Source organism: Neoarius graeffei, chromosome 13 (assembly GCF_027579695.1).
Source record: "Neoarius graeffei isolate fNeoGra1 chromosome 13, fNeoGra1.pri, whole genome shotgun sequence".
Taxonomy (NCBI): domain Eukaryota; kingdom Metazoa; phylum Chordata; class Actinopteri; order Siluriformes; family Ariidae; genus Neoarius; species Neoarius graeffei.
Genome location: NC_083581.1, coordinates 58830489 through 58849662, shown reverse-complemented (window position 1 = coordinate 58849662; position 19174 = coordinate 58830489). Strand labels below are relative to the sequence as shown.

Genomic DNA, 19174 nt, shown 5'->3' with positions numbered 1-19174 from the left:
TCATTCATCTTTGAAGTGTGATAAGACATTTAAGCTTTAGGAAGGAAGACCTCCTCAAAAGTTAGATATCTGTATCAATACATGCAGAATGGGCATGGAACAGAGTACAGATGCATTATTCGTACATTATACTGTATGAATACTGTACTGTATTATACTGTATGTTATACATTATACATACAGTATACAGGGTCTACAGATACCTTTCAGATTGAACAGATAACATGTTCTAACCAGATGCAAATACAGATATGAACAGGAAACACAATATACCCCCCCCGAAAGTTACACAGGGCATCTGGTTGAGACTAGAGACTGGGATCCCATGAACAGCAAAAGGCAAAAAGTTGCATGATTAGGAGCAAACTGTAAATATGATGTTCAGATAAAAATGGTGGCTCTTAGTAATTGTCTGGCTAGGGCTGTTGTGGTTTAACTTCGACTAGTTTGTTTATATTTTGGGAAAACGAGCCAACTAAATTCATTTGAAAATATTGTAGGCAGGTACAAACAAAATTAATAACTGTGTGAGTGGGATTAAAACAGTCCTGCTCACATCTCTCAGGTAATGCCTGTATGAAGTTGAGGAACTGTAATTCACATACCATGCAGACAGGCTGGAATTTCTACATCTGTTTCCCCCACACACTGTTTCCAGGCACATAGTGGTAGGGTTTATCTACAACATACAACATGCAGTATCTATACCGCTTTTCCATCAGGGCCATGGGGGAAACTGGAGCCAATCCCAGCTGACTTTGAGCGAGATGCGAGATACACCTTAGGTGGTGTCACCAATCTATTGCAGGGCTAACACAGAGACAAACGTTACATTACATTACAGGCATTTAGCAGACGCTCTTATCCAGAGTGACGTACAACACACCCAGATCAGCCTGGGGAGCAACTGCCTGGGGGTTAGGTGCCTTGCTCAAGGGCACTTCAGCCATTCCTGCTGGTTCAGGGACTCAAACCAGTGACCTTTTGGTTCCAAAGCTGCGCCTCTAACCATTAGACCATGGCTTCCCCCAAACAACCATTCGCACTCACATTTATACCTATTGGCAATTTAGAGTAGCCAGTTGACCCAATGTGCATGTCTTTGGACTGTGGGAGGAAACCGGAGCACCTGGAGGAAACCCATGCAGGCACAGGGAGAACATGTAAACATTACACTGAAAAGCTTCAGTTTGCCTCAAGGTTTAAAATCAGAATCCTGTTGCTCTGAGGCAACAGTGCTAACCACTGTGCCACCTGGTAGGCTTTATATTTAAAAAAAAGAAAAAAAAGAAGCAAAATAAAAAAACAACAACCCAAAAGCCAAGAACCTTTCTGGTTTAGGCCATGCCCACAACTGGTTTAAACCCAAATCTATATACAGATACAAATATATGATGCACTAAACAGACAGAGATACAGACAGTGGCATTGTGTGGCACCCCACCGTGGGCGACATGGTGGTGTAGTGGTTAGCACGGCCGCCTCACAGCAAGAAGGTTCTGGGTTCGAACCCAGCAGCTGGCAAGGGCCTTTCTGTGTGGAGTTTGCATGTTCTCCCCGTGTCTGCGTGGGTTTCCTCCGGGTGCTCCGGTTTCCCCCACAGTCTAAAGACATGCGGTTAGGTTGATGTGGGACGGCCTTGGGCTGAGGTGCCCTTGAGTGAGGCACCTAACTCCCAGTTGCTCCCCGGGTGCTGTTAGCATGGCTGCCCACTGCTGTGTGTGTGTGTGTGTGTTCACTGCTTCAGATGGGTTAAATGCGGAGAGGAAATTTCACAAGTGTGTGATGAATAAAGTTGTGCTTTCTTTTCTTTTTTCTACTGAAAAGAAATTGTGTTTTCTCTCTCTCTCTCTCGTTCTTATTTTCTCCTTCTCTGCAAGTGTGTTCAATACTTGAGGTAAATCGATTAAACTGAAAATGGAATGTAATTCAAGGCTGCAATCTTTCTTATCACTGACACCTTGTGTGTTGACCCTAATGCCAGAGGAAACTGATATCACACACTGAATTTTAAAGTCAAAGAGAGGAAGCACTGCATTTGTAAGGTGTAATATATCTTGAAGACCTCTGGCTTATACAGTATCTGATAAGTATTTTATTGGGCTGAAACCAGAGCTACAAACCCCACACTGTGTTGAGGAACGATTTCAGCCTTTTCTCATTAACCTAGTGTTCCATGATAGAGCTGTTTTGTTTTGGAGAGACAGTTCATGTGCTCGGCGTCATCTTCCCAAGGACATTTGATATAATAAGTGTGTAGAGGTATGTTGTGGCTCACAAGAATCGTCAGAAGGGAAATAGAGAGACACACATTTTTGTCATATCGCTCACCCCTGTGGTATGCGATCAACTTTTCAATCAAAGACTTTAATCAAAGACATTTGTAGACAGTGCATCTGTAGTTTTTTTTTTTTTTTTTATTAATGAGCCATTGAATAAAATGATTGCTCATTCATTCAGTCTTTTTTTTTTTCCATTTTCAAACTGACAAAATCTCATTTAAAAAGTATGTAAGTCCATATATGGATATAGACTTTGAAGATTTTTCACTTTAGGATCTGTAATAGAATAACGTTAAACTTCCAGTTGTTTTTATCAGCACATAATGATGAATGGAATTGGTTCATTCTTTTTATTGTATCAAATATTTGCACACAGCCGTCATGTCATCGCCATTATTTTTTGGAGGAAAAAGTGGCTGTGGGGTCCTGGGGAAGGCCATGCCAATGTTTCCCTCCCTGCTTCACCCCTAACCAGCCTGAACCATGGCCAAATAATAGACAAGTGCATTCCCCCTGCCTAGAGACCAACTCACCCTTTTCCAACAGGATCTTTTTTTTTTTTCAAACTGACAGGCACATTTGAATAAGAATCACTCTCCAATCAGCCCATTGCTGCAGTGACATGGGGGAAAGGCAGGGGGGTCATGACTCCAGCCTTCCTGATTGGTCATTGGTGGTTGTTCAGTTTTTACACTTCAGAAGCCAGTTGTGGTTGCCGTTATTCAAGCACCCACTCTTTCTTTTTCTACCCCTTTTCCTCTAGCCACACACACACACTGAAGTGAAATTTACGTGCGAAAGAGGGTCTCCTCTGTGCAGAGGGATTTTTTTCATGTTTCATTGCGTGAGTAGTATAACTTTTTTCTTGATCTGATTCTTCTGATAATGAGCCATTGTACTGCTTTTGCTAGACTACACATATGCAGTTGCTCAGTGCGGCATGCAGGCAAACTGTCTTGTATCTCCAGATAGTTTTGGCCCTGAGCCGTAATTCCTATAGCTGGTTGTTCTGTAAAACCTCAACAATCTTTTTTTTTTTTTTTTTTTGCTGTAATGTATAAAAAAGGCAAAGTTAAAAACACTTTTCAGTCTGTCTTGGCTCGAAATTGTGCATTTTAACTATATGAATATAAAAATGCATGATTTCTGTGATCATTTTTGTTCTGAACATGGTGTCTAATAAATTGAGAGGATTTTTAATCATGAAAAGTGTACTTACCTTTTAGCTTCCAATGTGAAGTGTAGATGTTACGCTGTCTGTTTTTCGACAAATGGCCCCGATTGTTGCTGTTCCTCAGTTTTCTAGCAAACTGTTTTGTTTCTTTCTGCATTACGATGAATCCCTCATCATCAAAGCAAATTTCTGTTAACATATACAGTTCTGTGCAAAAGTCTTAGGCACATGTAAAGAAATGCTGTAGACCATCTCATCTCATTATCCTGTTCTACAGGGTCGCAGGCAAGCTGGAGCCTATCCCAGCTGACTACGGGCAAAAGGTGGGGTACACCCTGGACAAGTCGCCAGGTCATCACAGGGCTGACACATAGACACAGACAACCATTCACACTCACATTCACACCTACGCTCACACCTACGGTCAATTTAGAGTCACCAGTTAACCTAACCTGCATGTCTTTGGACTGTGGGGGAAACCGGAGCACCCAGAGGAAACCCACGCGGACAACATGCAAACTCCGCACAGAAAGGCCCTCACCAGCCACGGGGCTCAAACCTGGACCTTCTTGCTGTGAGGCGACAGCGCTAACCACTACACCACCGTGCCGCCCTGCTGTAGACCAAAAATGGCTTAAACATCTCATCTCATTATCTCTAGCCGCTTTATCCTTCTACAGGGTCGCAGGCAAGCTGGAGCCTATCCCAGCTGACTACGGGCGAAAGGCGGGGTACACCCTGGACAAGTCGCCAGGTCATCACAGGGCCGACACATAGACACAGACAACCATTCACACTCACATTCACACCTACGGTCAATTTAGAGTCACCAGTTAACCTAACCTGCATGTCTTTGGACTGTGGGGGAAACCGGAGCACCCGGAGGAAACCCACGCGGACACGGGGAGAACATGCAAACTCCACACAGAAAGGCCCCGGGGCTCGAACCCAGGACCTTCTTGTTGTGAGGCGACAGCGCTAACCACTGCACCACCATGCCGCCCCGGCTTAAACATAATGAAATGAAATGTTTCAACATAAAAAAAACAACTATAAACAGCAGTAAGCCATAACAAATGAAATAAAGTCAATATTTGGTGTGAGACAACCCTTTGCTTTAAAGAAAAAATAGTGGTCTCAGGTAGAATGAGTGCAGTTTTATAAGGAAATGAGCTGTAGGTTTTACTGAGCATCTTGCAGCACCAGCCACAGTTCTTCTGGACACTTTGACTCTCAAACTTGCTTCTTAATTTTACAGCAAAACCCAGTAGCCTTCATTATGTTTTCTTTTTAAATCTGAAAAGTGGTCTCCTTATGTAATATGCTGCTCAGAGACCAACTTTTATTTCGGTAACATTTAATTTTGTGCTGGGAAACGAATGTTTGGAACTTGAAAATGTTTTTGTACTGACTCGATAATGTAGAAGTCATAAAATAGAAATCTATAACAAAGTTTGTATGGAAAAAAAAAATAGGGTGCCTAAGACTTTTGGACAGTACTGTTGTTAGCTGGGACTACCGTTGCTGTTAATCGTGTGGGAAATGGTGGAAGTGTTGTTGTATAGAGAAGCTATGCTCCTCTCCCCATGAGGATGAAGAGGCTGCAGCAGTGTTGTTTGGGAGCACTCGATGCTCGTCTCAAGAGCCCCGGCTTTTCATCACACGACCTCACAGCATGCTTGCCTCGCAGCAAGACCACCATCACAGCTTTCTTTTATTTCTGCTTCTTTCTTTTGTCGTTAATGGATTAGTGTAACAAAAATGTTCTTGTATTCAAAGACACTGAGAGTGGTAATGATGTGTACACAAATTGTGTGCTTAGAAGGTTCTTTTAGTGTTAGTGCAAAGCCAGTGGTAGTTCCAGTGTTTACCACTAAAGAAACTGATCTACCCGAACTGCTCCAGGTTCTGCCTTACTAACTGTCAGTCTGAGGCCATTTTAAAAACTTTAAAGCAAATGAGCATTGCAGCAAAGAAAACCAAAAATAATTGTAAGTATTTTTTTAACAAGTAATGGCCTTGGTTTATCAATCTTATAGCAATGTTGTGTGTAAAAGTGTTTTGTAAACCAAAACAAACTGAAAATTCCTACCTGTTACAAAAGGGTTTGGTAAGGTTGATGTTGATAAGTGCATACAATACGATATGCTCTAGCTCACGGGGAAGCCGTGGCCTAATGGTTAGAGAAGTACAACCCCGATTCCAAAAAAGTTGGGACAAAGTACAAATTGTAAATAAAAACGGAATGCAATAATTTACAAATCTCAAAAACTGATATTGTATTCACAATAGAACATAGACAACATATCAAATGTCGAAAGTGAGACATTTTGAAATTTCATGCCAAATACTGGCTCATTTGAAATTTCATGACAGCAACACATCTCAAAAAAGTTGGGACAGGGGCAATAAGAGGCTGGGAAAGTTAAAGGTACAAAAAAGGAACAGCTGGAGGACCAAATTGCAACTCATTAGGTCAATTGGCAATAGGTCATTAACATGACTGGGTATAAAAGTATGACTGGCTCTCAGAAGTAAAGATGGGAAGAGGATCACCAATCCCCCTAATTCTGCGCCGACAAATGGTGGTGCAATATCAGAAAGGAGTTCGACAGTGTAAAATTGCAAAGAGTTTGAACATATCATCATCTACAGTGCATAATATCATCAGAAGATTCAGAGAATCTGGAAGAATCTCTGTGCATAAGGGTCAAGGCCGGAAAACCATACTGGGTGCCCATGATCTTCGGGCCCTTAGACGGCACTGCATCACATACAAGCATGCTTCTGTATTGAAAATCACAAAATGGGCTCAGGAATATTTCCAGAGAACATTATCTGTGAACACAATTCACCGTGCCATCCGCCGTCGCCAGCTAAAACTCTGTAGTTCAAAGAAGAAGCTGTATCTAAATGTGATCCAGAAGCGCAGATGTCTTCTCTGGGCCAAGGCTCATTTAAAATGGACTGTGGCAAAGTGGAAAACTGTTCTGTGGTCAGACGAATCAAAATTTGAAGTTCTTTATGGAAATCAGGGACGCCGTGTCATTCGGACTAAAGAGGAGAAGGACGACCCAAGTTGTTATCAGTGCTCGGTTCAGAAGCCTGCATCTCTGATGGTATGGGGTTGCATTAGTGCGTGTGGCATGGGCAGCTTACACATCTGGAAAGACACCATCAATGCTGAAAGGTATATCCAGGTTCTAGAGCAACATATGCTCCCATCCAGACGACGTCTCTTTCAGGGAAGACCTTGGATTTTCCAACATGACAATGCCAAACCACATACTGCATCAATTACAGCATCATGGCTGCGTAGAAGAAGGGTCCGGGTACTGAACTGGCCAGCCTGCAGTCCAGATCTTTCATCCATAGAAAACATTTGGCGCATCATAAAACGGAAGGTACGACAAAAAAGACCTAAGACAGTTGAGCAACTAGAATCCTACATTAGACAAGAATGGGTTAACATTCCTATCGCTAAACTTGAGCAACTTGTCTCCTCAGTCCCCAGACGTTTACAGACTGTTGTAAAGAGAAAAGGGGATGTCTCACAGTGGTAAACATGGCCTTGTCCCAACTTTTTTGAGATGTGTTGTTGTCATGAAATTTAAAATCACCTAATTTTTCTCTTTAAATGATACATTTTCTCAGTTTAAACATTTGATATGTCATCTATGTTCTATTCTGAATAAAATATGGAATTTTGAAACTTCCACATCATTGCATTCCGTTTTTATTTACAATTTGTACTTTGTCCCAACTTTTTTGGAATCGGGGTTGTAGTTTTGGGACCGAAAGGTCACTGGTTCAATTCCCTGGACCAGCAGGAATGGCTGAATTGCCCTTGAACAAGGCAACTGCTTCCCAGGCTGCTCTGGGTATGTTGTATGTCGCTCTGGATAAGAGCATCTGCTAGATGGTGTTAATGTAATGTAATCCTGCATAAATAACCATGACACAACTGATATTTATTTAGTGACGCATACTGTACAGAGTGATGCCGAAAGAGTGAAAGAGCACATCCTAAGCATGTCTTCCCGTAGAGCCGCTCAGTTAGTGCAGCACTCCAGCTATTGTAGCTGACTAACGCTTCCTGCTTTTATAGGGTGCCATTACTTTTGTCCTAATTTAATAGCTAGTCTTCTGTGTGTTCATTTTTGGATATATTATTTTTATATTTTTTGGATCACTTTTTTTCTAAACATTAATATGAAACGAACGAATGAATGCATTTCACAAACCTTGGCGTGTAATTGAAATAAATAAGTGAACTGATCTTGTCAGCATAGTTATCTGGATATAAAATTGTAGCATCTCAGGCTAGGTGTATGATACGATCACTTCACATCAGTGCATCTTTTCAGGAATACCACTTTTCTTGTGTAAAAGCTTCTGCAAATTTTACAAATAAATGCATTTGTGTCCAGTTTGATCAACAAGTCCCAACGTCAGTTTCAGAAACTATAAGGATGTTTACTTTTAAATCGAAGGTTTATGCTATATTGATTGTGTGACAGACACAAAGTGGTGTTTTAGGTTAAGTGCTTCATCTTTGGAAACAGAAATGCTGTAACATGTTCTAGGGAGTTCACTTTTACCTAATTAAGTTGTGCTATTTCTATGCCAAGTTTTTGTGTTATTATTATAGTTTCCTTTTATTTCATTTCAGGCCTCTGGATTGGTGTCTGCTCTGTTTGCTTGACAGCAGTCATGGCCAGATGTGTGGGTCTCCTCATTCTCGGTGAGTCGAAGATTTGTGTACAACATATAATATGATGATGGCTGCACTAGCAAACGTTTAACCACAGCTTAAGAGGACTGATCACAGACGACAATGTTTCAACGATTTCCCGAATGCGACTCTCCTGTGAACTGAGAGGAACATAAGCTGCTTATGAAAAGAAAAGCTTCATACACGCTGAGACCTATCCACTTCCCTCCCAGCCAGATCACCTTGACTGTCTGTCATGTGAGAGCCTTTTTCAAACACAGAGCAGCTCAGGCAGTTAACAGAGGCAAACACAACCTGCCCCTCATCTTTCTGCTCTCTGTAATGTCGCCACCTCAATTTGCTCTGCTTACTTTTAGCTCCTGCCACAAAGGCTGCATGTTCTCATATGAAAAGCAATCAGGGGAATTGTGTGAGGTCTCTCTCTCTCTCTCTCTCTCTCTCTTTGTCTCTCACACACACACACACACACACACACACACACACACACACACACTCTCTCTCTCTCTTTGCTGGATGATGAAAGGTGTGTACGTTACGGAAGTGGAGTAGTCCACATGCATCGACCATTGTGAACATATTCTCTCAGAGTTTGTTTAAGTGAATAGACTTTTGCTGTGTCAACCACTGAAACATTCTCGTAACGCTATAAATCGGTATCTTTTGAGCCGAACAACAGCAAGATCTTTCTGATGTTAGGGCAAGCACTCACTAGTTTTACAAGTTCATCACGCTTTGATGTTTTCAAGACACACAAACCTAATAAGTACTCGATTAATAAATGACTACTTTTCCCCCCACATATAACTTTGTAAAGCATTTCTCTTTCTTTTGCTGTGTCTAATATAGATGTGTCCTATGGTGGCCAAAAGCACAACAGCAAATCAGGAAATGACAACAAAACCAACCGAAGAAAATCAAAAACACAGCAATTTTAGAAACAAAACAGCATGAACAAAAAAAACCTGAAAAGAGGAGGTCCTTATTAAATACCACATACTCACTCCCTGTGTCTGAAATCACTCACTCGTTCACTAATCCCTACTCCCTATATAGGGAATTATTATACAGAGGACTATATAGTGAGCTCATTGGTAAAATGAAAAAACGCTTTCGGACATTACTCCGTCACACTGGTATTTACGTCAATACTGTTAAAACGTGCCAGATGAGTCAGCTTGTGGGTTTTCAAAATAATAAATACTTGCATGTATTTTTGTGATAAATACATATTATACTGAGCATATTTCCCACATTAATCAATACAAAGTACCTGCATCTTTCAGTTTTTTTTTTAAATCGAGGCTGAATACTTTCTTCTTTGCCGCTGCCTTTTATTAAATCAAATTTGAGACTTTTAATTTGATTTATTTCAGCACGACCGCAATGCATGATGGGATATATTGCTTTGGTTAGTGACCATCGGTTGTACACAACTTTTCGTGATGCGTTGTGGGATACTTTGAGTGCACTACAGTGGTGCTTGAAAGTTTGTGAACCCTTTAGAATTTTCTATATTTCTGCATAAATATGACCTAAAACATCATCAGATTTTCACACAAGTCCTAAAAGTAGATAAAGAGAACCCAGTTAAACAAATGCGACAAAAATATTATACTTGGTCTTTTGTTTATTGAGGAAAATGAGCCAATATTACATATCTGTGAGTGGCAAAAGTATGTGAACCTCTAGGATTAGCAGTTAATTTGAAGGTGAAATTAGAGTCAGGAGTTTTCAATCAATGGGATGACAATCAGGTGTGAGTGGGCACCCTCTTTTATTTAAAGAACAGGGATCTATCAAAGTCTGATCTTCACAACACATGTTTGTGGAAGTGTATCATGGTACAAACAAAGGAGATTTCTGAGGACCTCAAAAAAAGTGTTGTTGATGCTCATCAGGCTGGAAAAGGTTACAAAACCATCTGTAAAGAGTTTGGACTCCACCAATCCACAGTCAGACAGATTGTGTACAAATGGAGGAAATTCAAGACCATTGTTACCCTCCCCAGGAGTGGTCGACCAACAAAGATCACTCCAAGAGCAAGGCGTGTAATAGTCGGCGAAGTCACAAAGGACCCCAGGGTAACTTCTAAGCAACTGAAGGCCTCTCTCACATTGGCTAATGTTAATGTTCATGAGTCCACCATCAGGAGAACACTGAACAACAATGATGTGCATGGCAGGGTTGCAAGGAGAAAGCCACTGCTCTCCAAAAAATCATTGCTGCTTATCTGCAGTTTGCTAAAGATCATGTGGACAAGCCTGAAGGCTATTGGAAAAATGTTTTATGGATGAGACCAAAATAGAACTTTTTGGTTTAAATGAGAAGCGTTCTGTTTGGAGAAAGGAAAACACTGCTTTCCAGCATAAGAACCTTATCGCATCTGTTAAACATGGTGGTGGTAGTATCATGGTTTGGGCCTGTTTTGCAGCATCTGGGCCGGGACGGCTTACCATCATTGATGTAACAATAAATTCTGAATTATACCAGCAAATTCTAAAGGAAAATGTCAGGACATCTGTCCATGAACTGAATCTCAAGAGAAGGTGGGTCATGCAGCAAGACAACGACCCTAAGCACACAAGTCGTTCTACCAAAGAATGGTTAAAGAAGAATAAAGTTAATGTTTTGGAATGGCCAAGTCAAAGTCCTGACCTTAATCCAATTGAAATGTTGTGGAAGGACCTGAAGCGAGCAGTTCATGTGAGGAAACCCACCAACATCCCAGAGTTGAAGCTGTTCTGCACAGAGGAATGGGCTAAAATTCCTCCAAGCCGGTGTGCAGGACTGATCAACAGTTACCGGAAACGTTTAGTTGCAGTTATTGCTGCACAAGGGGGTCACACCAGATACTGAAAGCAAAGGTTCATATACTTTTGCCACTCACAGATATGTAATATTGGATCATTTTCCTCAATAAATAAATGACCAAGTATATTTTTGTCTCATTTGTTTAACTGGGTTCTCTTTATCTACTTTTAGGATTTGTGTGAAAATCTGATGATGTTTTAGGTCATATTTATGCAGAAATATAGAAAATTCTAAATGGTTCACAAACTTTCAAGCACCACTGTATATAGGGTGTAAATAATCCTCACTAATGTTTTGGACAGCACTACAAAATGGCACCCTTACTATATAGTGCCCTATATAGTGAGTAGGGAGTGATTTCAGACACAGGGACTGTTGATTGCCTCCAGTGTGTCAAAGAGACCACAGAAAGCACTGTTTACACTAAGAGTAAATATGAACCTACGATGAATATGAATTAACGGATGCTTTAATTTATGCTCATTTTACAAGGACATGTTAGATATGCTGTCAACTTTGTACAAAATTAATATGAACATGCGAATTCTGAAAACCTGTCTAGAGGAAGCCGGATTATTCATAAGAAGGTATTACTGTGTTGTGTTTTACTACTGTGTTTCTCATTTGCTCTTGTTTTTTCAGTTGTGTTATTGCGTTTTTTGATTCGCCCACCGTGCTGTTTTTGTTTTGTTCATGTGTTCTGCAATTATGGGCCACCGTAATCTCCCTTCCCTGTTTATGTCCCCGTATGCCTCTTTCACAGCAGTGCCTCAGTAATCTCTTCTTTCCCAAACAGAGCAGGAGTTTGCTCGCAGCAGGGGCAGCTTGGAGTGAGAATCAGTTTAATCCTCTGAGTGTGCAGTGTAAAAAGTGGTTAGGTTCATAAGAAGTGTGCGGTGTTACAGATTTGTAAATAACACTGTCGGTGAAAACAAAGAGCATGCTTTTACTGAGCAAAAGGACGCACGGGGAGGCAACATATAAGGAGCAAGAAGATAAAATGGTGTAAAGGAGGTGGGGGCAATTGGGAGAGAATGAGGAGGTAAAGAAGTAAAGATTGAGATAAAAGTCTCATCTCATTATCTCTAGCCGCTTTATCCTGTTCTACAGGGTCGCAGGCAAGCTGGAGCCTATCCCAGCTGACTACGGGCGAAAGGCGGGGTACACCCTGGACAAGTCGCCAGGTCATCACAGGGCTGACACATAGACACAGACAACCATTCACACTCACATTCACACCTACGGTCAATTTAGAGTCACCAGTTAACCTAACCTGCATGTCTTTGGACTGTGGGGGAAACCGGAGCACCCGGAGGAAACCCACGCGGACACGGGGAGAACATGCAAACTCCACACAGAAAGGCCCTCGCCGGCCACGGGGCTCGAACCCGGACCTTCTTGCTGTGAGGCAACAGCGCTAACCACTACACCACCGTGCCGCCCCTGAGATAAAAGTAAAGCAGAAATTTAAGTATGGTTCATAGAAGCTGGATGATCGATGACTTAAAGATTGGTATAAAGAGAATGACCAAGCTCTGAACTGGAAATTAGGCTTCCAGTTTTTCATGATTACTAGTCATTAGTCACCACTAAGAAGAAGCCTTTATTTGTCACACTCAAGAACAATGAAGTTTGTCCTTAGAAGTGAATACACACACCCAGACCAGTGGGCAGCTATGCCACAGCACCCAGGGAACAGTTGGGGGTTAGGTGCCTTGCTCAAGGGCACTTCAGCCCGAGGCTGCCCCATGTTAATCTAACCTGCTTGCCTTTGGACTGTTGGGGAAACCAGAGCACCCAAAGGAAGCCCACACAGACACATGCAAACACCACACAGAAAGGCCCCTGTCAGCCACTGGGCTCGAACCCAGAACCTCCTTGCTCTGAGGCAATAGTACTAACCACTACACCGCCCACACTAGAACACATAGCCACTAGCCATCCAATACTATCAAAGTTTTAGTTATTATTGAGTTGTTATTGATATTATATGTTTGACTGGGAATCTGAATTGAATGGGTTTTATCCAAAACTCAGTAACTCAATAACAATTAGGCCTACAAATAATATCAACTTGGATCTTGTGTCTGTTGATGGAATGTTGATAGCCTCCCCATGTTTACTTCTAAAAGATTCAGCCTCTTTGGGATGCTCTTTTTATACCCAATCGTGTTACTGACCTGTCGCCAATTAAACTAATTACAGTATTGCATTTTTGTTTAACATTATGCAACTTTTCCAGTCCTTTTTGAAAATGAGCGTATATTTAAAAAAAAAAAGATTTCTCAGGTTCAGCATTTGATATGTTGTCTTTGTACTATTTTCAGTGAAATATACAGTAGGGATTCCATGATTTGCAAGTCATTGCGTTCTGTATTCATTTATGTTTTACACAGTGTCCCAACTTTTTTTGGAATTGGGATTGGACATGTCAGTCGGTGTATTAGTCACACTAAGTTGCCCATATGTGTGAATGTGTTTGTACGTGATACCCTGTGTTGGACTGGCTATCCCACTGAGAGTGACAGGATAAACTCTGGATGCCCCACAACCCTGATCAGGAGAAGCAGTTACTGAAGATGAATGAAAAATGAATGATGAACAGTACCTTGTGTAATATATCTCCTTGCGTTGTGTATTTTCGTGATTTAGCTTGTCGATTTTTCCCAGTGTATTTATTAATTTTCACCTCAGTAGGCCAACTGCAGCAACACATTGATGGTGTGTAAAGATGAGTCATATGGTGGCAGAACAGTCAGCATTTCAGAATTGAATAGTACACTGTAACAAACACATCATTTGTTTTTGGGGGCTGTTGCCTGTTTATTATTATTATTATTATTAGTAGTAGTAGTAGTAGTAGTAGCAGTAGTTACTTATTTATTTAGCATGCCATTAAATTGCACACACTTGTATGCCTACAGAAAGGCAAAGTAATTACCTCGCCCCAGGGGGCGAGGTATTGTTTTCAGTTGGGTTTCTTTGTTTGTTTGTTTCTTTGTTTTGTTGTTAACAATATTACGGGAAAACGGGTGGATCAGTCTTCATGAAACTTTCAGGATAGATGGGCATTGGTCTCAAATAGAACCTCCAACATTTTGAGAGCCATACGGTCAAGGTCACCAAAAGGGTCAAAATCATTTTTGTTGTGGCTACTGCCTCATATAGAGGCACTCGCCACTATGTCATTGTGCTGTAAGAGTGTAACAATCGCGCACTGCGCATGCACATACACGTGTTCCGATTAAAATGGCCGGTGAGTGTATACAATTCGGTTCACCGTTCGAAATAAATAGACTAGACTAAAGAAATCACTTTCAGACATGTTTATGCTTATTACAGAGAGAAAGTGCGTTCCACTGAGCTCTAGCACCGGGCCATTTCTGGGGAAATAAGAGTTTCGGTGATGGCGACAGCATGTGTATGTCAGCCTTGGTTTGGAGATTTCAGTTTCGAAAACTATAAGAGGTAAGAGTAGAATAATATGAAATACAGACACTTGGTATATTTTACTTCTGTGATTTTTTTTTAAATTGTTCATTTTTGGATTACAGTTCATTTTTGTGGCTACTGCCTCATAGAGTAAATATACAGTGGTGCTTGAAAGTTTGTGAACCCTTTAGAATTTTCTATATTTCTGCATAAATATGACCTAAAACATCATCAGATTTTCACACAAGTCCTAAAAGTAGATAAAGAGAACCCAGTTAAACAAATGAGACAAAAATATTATACTCGGTCATTTATTTATTGAGGAAAATTATCTAATATTACATATCTGTGTGTGGCAAAAGTATGTGAACCTCTAGGATTAGCAGTTAGTTTGAAGGTGAAATTAGAGTCAGGTGTTTTCAATCAATGGGAATGACAGTCAGGTGTGAGTGGGCACCCTGTTTTATTTAAAGAACAGGGATCTATCAAAGTCTGATCTTCACAACACATGTTTGTGGAAGTGTATCATGGCACGAACAAAGGAGATTTCTGAGGACCTCAGAAAAAGCGTTGTTGATGCTCATCAGGCTGGAAAAGGTTACAAAACCATCTCTAAAGAGTTTGGACTCCTCCAATCCACAGTCAGACAGATTGTGTACAAATGGAGGAAATTCAAGACCATTGTTACCTTCCCCAGGAGTGGTCGACCAACAAAGATCACTCCAAGAGCAAGGCGTGTAATAGTCGGTGAGGTCACAAAGGACCCCAGGGTAACTTCTAAGCAACTGAAGGCCTCTCTCACATTGGCTAATGTTAATGTTCATGAGTCCATCGTCAGGAGAACACTGAACAACAATGGTGTGCATGCCAGGGTTGCAAGGAGAAAGCCACTGCTCTCCAAAAAGAACGTTGCTGCTCATCTACAGTTTGCTAAAGATCATGTGGACAAGCCAGAAGGCTATTGAAAAAATGTTTTGTGGATGGATGAGACCAAAATAGAACTTTTTGGTTTAAATGAGAAGCGTTATGTTTGGAGAAAGGAAAACACTGTATTCCAGCATAAGAACCTTATCCCATCTGTGAAACATGGTGGTGGTAGTATCATGGTTTGGGCCCATTTTGCTGCATCTGGGCCAGGACGGCTTGCCATCATTGATAGAACAATGAATTCTGAATTATACCAGCAAATTCTAAAGGAAAATGTCAGGACATCTGTCCATTAACTGAATCTCAAGAGAAGGTGGGTCATGCAGCAAGACAACGACCCTAAGCACACAAGTCGTACTACCAAAGAATGGTTAAAGACGAATAAAGTTAATGTTTTGGAATGGCCAAGTCAAAGTCCTGACCTTAATCCAATGGAAATGTTGTGGAAGGACCTGAAGTGAGCAGTTCATGTGAGGAAACCCACCAACATCCCAGCGTTGAAGCTGTTCTGTATGGAGGAATGGGCTAAAATTCCTCCAAGCCGGTGTGCAGGACTGATCAACAGTTACTGGAAATGTTTAGTTGCAGTTATTGCTGCACAAGGGGGTCACACCAGATACTGAAAGCAAAGGTTCACATACTTTTGCCACTCACAGATATGTAATATTGGATCATTTTCCTCAATAAATAAATGACCAAGTATAATATTGTAGTTTCATTTGTTTAACTGGGTTCTCTTTATCTACTTTTAGGACTTGTGTGAAAATCTGATGATGTTTTAGGTCATATTTATGCAGAAATATAGAAAATTCTAAATGGTTCACAAACTTTCAAGCACCACTGTATATAAGCTATATTTACTGTATGGACATGGTATCAGAAAACAATTTTATTTATAAGCAGTCACCACATGGACCCATAGGGTACTTCTTTTTCCACAGTATCTTCCTTCATATTCATCATAAGTGCTACCGGGCGAGGTTAGTTTTGCTTGGCAACACTTGTTAATTTTTGTTTTGAGGTGGCACATTAGTGTAGTGGTTAGCACCGTCGCCTTGCAGCAGGAAGGTTCTGGGTTTGAGCCCCGTGGTCGACGGGCGCCTTTCTGTGTGGAGTTTGCATGCTCTCCCTGTGTCTGCATGGGTTTCCTCCAGGTGCCCCAGTTTCCCCTAGAGTCCAAAGAGATGCAGGGTTGGCTAGTTGGTGGCTCTAAATTGTCCATAAGTGTGAGTGTGAATGGTTGAGAGGAGAAAACCTCTATAATAATCCAGTAGAAGGCAACAGGAAACCACTACTGTAATATTCCCTAGAAACTTTGATGGCTGAAGCCGTCAGAGCGGCCACGTCACTGTAGTGATATGCCAAAATGGATGGATGGATTTGTTTTGGACTGAGACTACATTGGGAAAACAACTAGCCGATGAAGCTGGTGAGCTGAAAAGTTAATTTCGAGCTCTAATCACCTGACTTAATAACTTCTTATTCTGGCTGCTCCTGTTAGGGGTCACCGCCACAGCAGATCATTATTCCCAATTCATGATCCAGATATTTGATTTGGCATAGGTTTTTTTTATTTTTTATAAACACCAGATGCCCTTTGTGACACAACCGTCCCCAGTCTATCCAGGCTTGGGACTGGCACTAAGTATTCACTGGCTTGTGCAATCCCAGTGGCTAGGTATTTTTTACATAATCTGCATGTCTTTGGACTGTGGGGGAAACCAGAGCACCCGAAGGACACCCGCACAGACAACATGCAAACTCCACTCAGAAAGACCCCCATCAGCCATGAGGTTCAAACCCAGAACCTTCTTGCTGTGAGGCAATAGTGCTAACCACTGCATCACCATGCCACCACTTAATACTTAGTAACTATAAATAAAATATTAGTTACCATCAGTGATCAACTGTATGATCACTACTTCATGCCATCCAAAGCTACTTGCTTTGTTGTTGCTCTTTATCATCTGGTCCTTTGTCATGTGGTTTTATAATAGTAACTAAAGCTACATCCACACGACAACGGCAACGAGATTTTTTTTTTAAATATCGCGTCCACATGGGCAACGGATCAGTAAAATATCAGGTTCATATGGCAACGCAACGCTTGCTGAAAACGATGCAATACACATGCCACACCTCTACGTGCGCTGTAAGACGGCCCCATCGGAGACACCAGAACAATAGAAGAAGTAGACGCATGCGCATAAACCCCTTCTTCTGTAGCATTAGCCACATAAAATTTTGATTATTAATCAGTAGCGTAAAACGAAAGACGCGGAAAGGGGAATGAATGGGGGTAGATGGAAGCCGGTACGCCAACATTCTGATATCCTCCAGAATTCTTTAATGGTCCGGAATAAATTGAATGCTACACGTTGATGGATTACTTTGTTCTTCTACGCCCTTTTTGAGGAATGTATTGTCGGACTTAAACCAACATCTGAAGAGGTGAGATCGCTCCTTTTTTTTTTTTTCCTATGTTTGCTGGCGGGATTGTTTTTGTTTTTGGAAAGCGCACGGGCGGTGCGCGGTTTGGTACTGCTTCCGCAGTGTTTAGACTAAAGACTCTGCCCTAAGGGCTATTCTCTCTCTCTCTCTCTCTCTCTCTCTCTCTGCACCATTACACAATAAATATTCACAGTGAAAATATTTTGTAAGCGCGTTTCATGAACCAAGTTATAGGATTTGTTGGCAACTTGCATCGAGTTCGTTACACTTCTACCCGGCGTGAAGCACTGACAGTCATGTGGTTGTGACGTCATCGTAAACAAATCCGTTCTACTCATCCAGACGACTTCGCAACGCCGCCGTTGCCAGATTTTTTCACTCTGGAACCCGTTCTCAAAAGAGTTCGTTTTGGGGCACCCAAAACGCTGGTGCCGTGTGGACGCCAAGCCAAAACGATAAACAATTTTATCAGATTCACCTGAATCCGTTGCCATGTGGACAGGGCCTAAGAGAAACTGTTATATAAGCAAGTATTCAGAAACAATATGCTGTATAATTTCACATTTTTAGTATTCCTCTCTGTTCTATTTATATCTCCTGTCAAATCTGTGTCATTCCGGCTGACTCATACTGTCGACACAGCGCTAACAAGATGCTCCGTTATAAACCCTTCCAGTATTCTTTGTAATAAAGATTTAGAATAATTTACTGAAAGCATCTATTTGACATCTTTGTGTTTTAATCTGTATGACAGCTGGGAGATGAAAGATGGGTTTGTTAGGAAAATCTTCCCCTTTATGTGAATGTTTCTGTAGTTCTCCATTGTTTTCTCAGGAATTTGCTGGTAATCCTAATGGAGATTGATTACAGGATCTTGTGATTGTCCTCACTCATAAGCTTGCCATGGCATTGGCAGCCGCTCATTATCTGGCACTCGTGAGCATGCGCTCACTTCCTTTCACCTGCACCAACCTGAGTCAGGGAAAACACCCTGAATGTATTAATGTTTATCCAAGGAATGTCATCCGAGAGAGTGTGAGGCTGAATGTGTTTGTGTGCACGCGCGCACTTGTGCTTTCCTGTTTCACTTTGAGTCTGTTAAGAGTCAAATCAATTAAGTAAAGTTCGAGCTGTATCAGATGTTTCGATTTTGGCCTCCTATACAATTTTGGGCCACGCTGCACAAGTGCATGGAGTTAATAATTTCAGTGATATTCATTTACCACTTCATCCTGGTCGGGGTTCCAGTGAATTCAGAGCAGGAATACAGTCTGGATGGGTTGCCAAACCATCGCAGGGCTCGATAGAAACACACGTTCACATCTGGGGGGAATATTGCGTAGCCAGCTTTTTGGGAGTTGG

At 41.4% G+C, this 19174-nt stretch overlaps 1 protein-coding gene across 2 annotated transcripts in view; it reads left to right on the top strand.

Moving 5' to 3' along the window:
• The window catches only part of lamb2l (laminin, beta 2-like), an 86900-nt gene that overhangs the window by 4623 nt on the left and 63103 nt on the right, over nt 1-19174 (top strand). The window contains exons 2-3 of one of the 2 annotated variants that reach the window (XM_060938187.1): nt 3046-3126; nt 8129-8200. In XM_060938187.1, the coding sequence (XP_060794170.1) occupies nt 8170-8200 (31 nt within the window). In that variant the 5' untranslated portion in view covers nt 3046-3126; nt 8129-8169. The remainder of the gene's footprint in view (nt 1-3045; nt 3127-8128; nt 8201-19174) is intronic. The other variant, XM_060938188.1, reaches the window with a different exon arrangement.